Raw genomic sequence first — 7702 nt, forward strand, 5'->3', positions numbered from 1 at the left:
CAGGCGTCCAAAATCCTGCGGATCTCGCCTCGCGGGGAGCGCCAGCCGTAACGCTGGTACACTCCGAGCTATGGTGGAACGGACCATCATGGCTGAAAGAAGACGAAACCAAATGGCCGGATTCAACGCCCGAGGTAGAAGAACCCAGTATCCATGAAAGAATCGAAGCGGAAGCAAAATCAAAAACCGTCACCATGTCGGTAGCTTCCGTGGAGCCAGCCACTCCAGTGGAATGGCACCTGGATCGAATTCCGTCTTGGAATCGACTACTCAGAAGAACTGCTTGGATACTGAGATTCGCCTCCAAAAACCGCCCCACAAACGCCACACAAGTGAAGACTCCAATCAAGACAGGAGACGGAAAACAGATAATGGTAGAACATCTAAAAGTAGAGGAACTGACGAAGGCAGAGCTACTTATTTATAGGCAGCTCCAAAAAGAAGCTTTTCCCAAGACGTTTCAGGATCTGCAAGAAGGGCGGCAACCACACCATAAGGAGAAAATTGCCGCACTCCGACCTGTGTGGGACGCAAGAGACAAGTTGATTAGAATAACAGGAAGAGTAGAGCTAGCGCTAAGAGACAGGGAGATTGAACCCGCCATCTTGCTTCCCGCTCAACATCCAGTCGTCAAACTAATCATCCAAGTTCGACACGTCTCGCTAAAACACGCTGGAGTTAAAACCACTCTATCGGATCTAAGAGAACGTTTTTGGATCATCAAAGGACGCCAACAGACCAAATCAGTCTGGCACGCCTGCGTCAAGTGCCAACGGCTATCTTCACCGCCATTCAGAGAAATAGCTGCACCTCTACCGATTAATCGACTGAAACAAGCGAAAGCCTTCGAAATCACGGGTGTTGATTTCGCAGGGCCGCTATATTACAAACACCCAACATTGCGTAAGAAACGCAAGCAAACGGATCCTACATCCTCCACGGATCCCTCGTCAACGGATGGTTCGGCTTTGGAGCCTACGGTAGAGCCTCCAGCGATGGAGCCCATTGAAGAACCTCCAACCACAGAACCATCGGAGGAAAATGAAGAAAATCTCCAATTGGACGAATCCTCAGCCAAAAGAAAGGCACAATTAAACAGCCAAAGAGCTATGCCTGCCTATTTACCTGTGCTGTAACGAGGGCCGTCCATCTGGAGCTAACAAAAACAATGTCCGCGCGCGACTTCCTCCTCGCATTTCGAAGATTTTCCGCCAGGAGAGGTAGCGTCTCCATCATGTATTCGGACAATGCCCAAACATTCAGATGCGTCTCGAAACACTTGAAAGTCTTAAGATCCGACCCAGCGATCCACGACCTTCTGGCAATGCGGAAAACCGAATGGATTTTCTCGGCCAGCCTAGCCCCATGGTGGGGAGGGTTCTGGGAGCGCATGGTGCGGACGATGAAGGATTTGTTGAGGCGCTCCAATGGTCGTGCATGTCTGGAATACGACGAGCTAGAGGTTAGTCTCATTGAAACCGAAAGCGTGGTGAATGCACGGCCACTCACCTACGTGGCAGAAGGGAGCGACGACCCGCTCCCCATCACCCCGAACCAGTTTCTCAACAATAGGCGTTCGAACTGCACTCCGCCGGAGCCAGCCGAAAACCTCATGGCTCCCGACGCAACCAATTTGAAACTGCTGGAAATGGATCGTCAACGTAGGGAGTATGTCAGCGATATCTGCGAACGATTTGTGACGGATTACCTTCTCCAAATCGACAAGTTCCACTGTAAAGGGGGACCCGGCCGCAAGATCCGGGTAGGAGAAGTTGTCATCATTCACGATGACAACACCAAGCGCCTTATGTGGACGATAGGAGTAGTGAAGGAGCTAATCACTAGCAGAGACGGGTTGATCCGTTCGGTTATGGTCAAGACGCCGAACGGGAATCTTATCAACCGTGCCATTCAATCATTACACCCCTTAGAGCTACGTGAGGATCAGCCGGACGACGTCGAAATTCCACCTACGCCAGAGCTGGAATTGGAACCAGAAGAAGCAACTCCACCCGTGGCCGCCGCAGATCCAGTCGAGCAGGGAGAGCCGTGGACCACGGGCTCTGGTGGGGAGTGTGTTGGGAATATATCTCGTTCCCAACATCCGACAACACGAACTGGAAGACGGACACGACTTCCATTACGTTTTATTGAATATGATTTGGGTGGCCCTCGCTAGGAGGCCACCATGCTACAATTTATTTTGTGTAGCCCCGCCCCTCGGCCTACCGGCCGGAAAATGTACAGGGCAAGGGGCAATCAGTTACAAAATATACCTCACACCGTCAAGACAGCAGCCAGTGCTCCCGTGTGTTCTTATTTCCTCATCACATTTTTCTCTTTACTAAGGTAAGTTCAGTCACGGGCTGAACAATATCTTACAACAAGTATATTTAATTCTGTTTACAAGTAGAAGTATAAACTCATGGTATCACAGTGTATTTACATTGAATGCAAGTATATTTGATCCTGTTTACATATAAAAGTATAAACTCATGGTATCACAGTGTATTCACATTAAATTCAATTATATTTGATGCCATTTACATATAGAAGTATAAACTCATGGTATCACAGTGTATTCACATTGAATACAAGTATATTTGATCCTGTTTACACATAGAAGTAAAAACTCATAGTATCACAGTGTATTCACATTGAATACAAGTATATTTGATTCTGTTTACATGTAGAAGCATAAAATCATAATATAACAGTGTATTCACATTGAATACAAGTATATTTGATTCTGTTTACATGTAGAAGTATATGCTCATGGTATCACAGTGTATTCACATTGAATTCAAGTATATTTGATCCCATTTACATATAGAAGTATAAGCATATGGTATCACAGTGTATTCACATTGAATACAAGTATATTTGATTCTGTTTACGTGTAGAAGTATAAACTCATGGTATCTCAGTGTATTCACATTGAATACAAGTATATTTGATCCTGTTTACATATAGAAGTAAACACTCATAGTATCACAGTGTATTCACATTGAATACAAGTATATTTGATCCTGTTTACATATAGCAGTAAAAACTCATAGTATCACAGTGTATTCACATTGAATACAAGTATATTTGATTCTGTTTACATGTAGAAGTATGAAATCATAATATAACAGTGTATTCACATTGAATACAAGTATATTTGATTCTGTTTACAAGTAGAAGTATAAACTCATCGTATCACAGTATATTTACCTTTAATTCAAGTATATTTGATCCCGTTTACATATAGAAGTATAAACTCATGGTATCACAGTGTATTCACAATGAATACAAGTATATTTGATTCTGTTTACGTGTAGAAGTCAAAACTCATAGTATCACAGTGTATTCACATTGAATACAAGTATATTGGATTCTGTTTACATGTAGAAGCATAAACCCATAATATAACAGTGTATTCACATTGAATACAAGTATATTTGATTCTTTTTAAATGTAGAAGTATAAGCTTATAGTATCACAGTGTATTCACATTGAATACAAGTATATTTGATTCTGTTTACGGGTAGAAGTATAAACTCATGGTATCACAGTGTATTCACATTGAATACAAGTATATTTGATCCTGTTTACATATAGAAGTTAAAACTCATAGTATCACAGTGTATTCACATTGAATACCAGTATATTTGATTTTGTTTACATGTAGAAGCATAAACTCATAATATTACAGTGTATCCACATTGAATACAAGTATATTTGATTCTGTTTACATGTAGAAGTATAAACTGATGGTATCACAGTGTATTCAGATTGAACTCAAGTATATTTGATCCCATTTACATATAGAAGTATAAACTCATGGTATCACAGTGTATTCACATTGAATACAAGTATATTTGATTTTGTTTACATGTAGAAGTATAAACTTATAATGTAACAGTGTATGCATATTGAATACAAGTATATTTTATTCTGTTTACATGTAGAAGTATAAACTCATGGTATCACAGTATATTCACATTGAATACAAGTTTATTTGATTCACTAGTAACTTTGGGCCCGTCCAGGGCCGGGAGATAGGTGGCGCTAGCGTATTTTTAACGCTTTTTTCGCCATTTAATTCTGCCAAACTGTTAACGGTTAATTTTTGCCCGTCTACTCTTTAAGCTTTCTGTGTTCTTATTTTTTGCCCGCCGACCCATTCACTGTCTCTACCCGCAAAGGTGTCCGCCTAGTTGCCCGTCCTCCTTCTCATAGTCTGCACGTCAACCTATTTTGCTTGCCAAAACGACCGCTGTAGGTGCCCGTCGACCCACTCTTTGCTTCTGCCCGTCGATCCACTTGCTGCCTTTGCCCATCACATCACTCACAGCCTCTGTCCGTCAACACCCTCTCTGGCCGCCGACGCACTCTTTGTCCGCCAAAACGCCCGCTGTAGTTGCCCGTCGACCCTATCGTTGCCTTGCCCGTCCGCCCCCTCATAGTCTGTGCCCGTCAACCCAATCCCTGTACCTGCCCGTCGACTCACTCACAGTCTCTGCCCGTCGACCCAATCACTGCTGGCCAAAATTTCCGCTGTATTTGCCCGTCGAATCACTCAGTCTCTGCTCGTCGTCCCACTCGCTGCCGACAAAAATGCCCAATGAAGTTGCCCGTCAACTTATATATTGCCTCTGGCTATCTAATCCCTAACAGTCTTTGCCCGTCGACCCCCTCTCTTCCCGTCAACCCCCTCTTTGTCCGTCGATCAACAATCGATCAGCAAAAATAACCACTGTAGGAGGCCCGTCGACCATATCGTTGCCTCTTTTTATCATCCTTCTCACAGTATCTGCCCGTCAACCCACTTACTGCCCAACAAAATGTCCGTTTTAGTTGGCCGTCAACCTATTTATTGCCCCTGTCCGTCGGCTCACATGGTGTCTCGTCCACCCGTCCTACTAAATGCCCATGGACTGAAAAATTGTCAATTTCCACGATTTCGTCCACCTTTTACGCATCTAGTCTTCCAAAGTCCTATCCCACCAATTCCTCCCAACGCCAGCGGCAACTTACAGCCAATCACAGGATGAGCACATCCAAGAGACCCAAAACTCCTCCCACATTTTTCCTTATATTTTTATAGAGTATAGATTTTACATGTAGAAGTAAAACTTGGTAATATAACAGTGATTACTTAAGGGGGTACTTATTCTGCGGGTTGCAAGAGTTACGGTAACGGGCTCGGCGGGAGAGCGGCAGAGGCCTAACTTGGTACACGGAGCAGGCAGAGTAGATCTGACTGACTTTTGGGAGTTTGCGGTGGCTTTTTATATGTTAGTCATCATCCCGTGTGGGACATACGGGACTATGTTAAGGTATAGGCGGACGAAATCCGGTGGTATCGGGCGATTTTGGACGTCACGAAGAGGTATAGGCGGACAAATTCAAGCGGTATCGGGCGAATTTGGACGATTGTTAAAAATAGGCCGGGCAGTTTCGGGCCGTTTCGGGCAATTCCCAACAGACAAAAATACTGTAGTAGGGGTTCATTGTAGGGCTGAAACGATGTTTCCGGTGGCGATCAGTTTGATGCATTGCCGAAGACCCAGCTCTGCGGCTGCCAGCCATCCATTGTATTGGGCAGTTGACACGGCTTGTGCGTGTTTAGCACGTCGTTGGTCGCACTGCATGCTCTGGATGACGCGGATAAATTCATTTTCAAGATGGATGGCGGCGTCCTCCAAATACTGGATTCTTGCGTTTTGTCGGATGTTGATATCTAAAGGGTCATTTCTTTTTGTCACAATATCCTTGATGATGGATGGTACGGTAACTGCGGACGATCCCAATGGGAATTTAATGATGTACAAATGGTTGTCTCCGATCACGGTCCAACTGTTTTTTTTTTGTCGCATTTCACGGTTTGGCAGCGTGACGTCAACCGTACGTGAAAGTCCAACTGTTTGGAGTCGTCTTGGAGGATCCATGTCCCGTTCGTTGAAGATTCGTACCAGAATCCCACGCCTTTCTGTAATTGTCGGATTGCGATATCAGTTGGTTTTCCGTAGGTGTCGATCCAAAATAATGTTAGATGGTTATGGGATAGGGATCCATGGGATACGTTGGTTTTTCCTAGTGGCGTGTTTATCATGTCTCCTTCGTCAATTCGGGAAAGAACGACTTCTTCTAACATACAGTTGACTGTATCCACAATGGTGGTTCTTAGCCAATATCCGAAGTCCTCCAGTTCTTGGTTAAATATCAATTTTTTTTCTGATTTCCTCATTGGGCTCTCGTTGCATCGCTTCGACTGTCTCATTATATCACACTCTACCGCCGTCGTTTCCATGGCGATGCGTTCCGGAACGGTAATAACTTGTCCTACGAAATTGATCGTGATATGCTTAATTGATTTCCATGTACCACAGATGTATCCCGGGAAGTTAAAAGCTGCCTTTTTGTCGGTCTTGACTCGATAGTCGACTTTCGTATTCGAATTGCGTGTGGCAGGTTCGTAGGAGCCATCGGAAAATTGGAGAAGTCCGACTCCGCTTGGTTTGTTGCAGTCGCATGTCGTGGTCTGGAATGCATTGGTCGAGGAGAGCAGTAGGAGTAGCGTGACGAGGGTCGGCATTATCTAAGGTAATCATAAAAAACACTTTGATTTACTACCGTATTTCCAGGCAGTAAATGTTTTTTTTTTTTTTTTTGTTTTTGTTTGTTTTTGTTTTTTGTTTTTTGTTTTTCTTTTGTGATACCCTTATAGGGTTTGGGGGGGGGGTTGGACATATAATTGGAGAGCAATGGCATATGGCCGTATATTAATATTATTATCTATCTGTATCTAAAACATCCTATCTTATATGGGGTAATAAGCATTAGGGGTCGATGGTCGGATAAGGGGAGCTACAGGGGGAAACATGGCGTTGTCGCGGGGAGGGGGCGATGGGGGAAAGTGAGTAAGATGAAGATGAAGGGAGAGGTGTGAGATGGCGAAATGGACTGCCGCAACGTACGTTTGCATACGCTGTTTGTATCCGGCTTTATTCCCGACATCCTAAATTGTGGGGGGAGGGAGGTGGTTGTGGTGGGAGTTCGTTTATCGAGGGGTTTACACGAAGAAAAGCGATTCACTATTGCAGGAGCGTGCAGAGGGTGTAAGGAGTGGGGTTGGGTGGGTTATAGTATCGGATGGCTGATAATGTAGCCTATTGAATCATATAGCTGTTGGAGCCTTATCTGTTTTTATCGGAAGCATCCTATGGTATGAAGGGGTGGGGAACAGTCTACGTGACAGTCGTGTCACGGAGGGTTATTATGGAAATATGGCAGGTTGATTTTTCGTTTACCGTAGGAGTGGGAAAAAGGAATACAAGGGGAGTGCTATATGGTTATATGAATAAAAGGGGTGAAAATATCATAGAGGGCGCACCATATGGTTGCCTGGGGCGTTTCCCCGAGATATATGTACGGCAAAAATTTTACGGGGTGGAAGTTGGGTAAAGGCAGAATGAGTAAGGGTGATATAGAGCAAGGAGATGGAGAAAACGGTCGACGAGCTTAGTCGACGAGCTTAGAGTTAGCGTATCAATTATGATTTTATAGCAAGTTTCATCCGATTTTATCTGGCGCATCCTATATGATGGCCGATGCGGGCTCTCGGGAGTTTGTGCAGCATTAACGGAGTGTCTCCCGAAAAACAAACCAGTTATTATTTTATTATTTAGTATTTATTTATTTATTATTATTATTA

At 44.1% G+C, this 7702-nt stretch overlaps 1 protein-coding gene and 1 pseudogene across 1 annotated transcript; one reads left to right on the forward strand and one right to left on the reverse strand.

The window, feature by feature from the left end:
- Window positions 1-1234: 1234 nt before the first annotated feature.
- Window positions 1235-2164, forward strand: LOC123467193 (the record flags this gene model as incomplete). Its single annotated transcript, XM_045167225.1, has 1 exon — window positions 1235-2164. A coding segment is annotated over exon 1 (930 nt), but the record flags the coding sequence as incomplete, so codon positions are not given.
- Window positions 2165-5495: 3331 nt separating this feature from the next.
- Window positions 5496-6583, reverse strand: LOC123467194 (annotated as a pseudogene).
- Window positions 6584-7702: the final 1119 nt, after the last annotated feature.

The sequence above is a fragment of the Daphnia magna genome, unplaced genomic scaffold, assembly GCF_020631705.1.
Source record: "Daphnia magna isolate NIES unplaced genomic scaffold, ASM2063170v1.1 Dm_contigs160, whole genome shotgun sequence".
Taxonomy (NCBI): domain Eukaryota; kingdom Metazoa; phylum Arthropoda; class Branchiopoda; order Diplostraca; family Daphniidae; genus Daphnia; species Daphnia magna.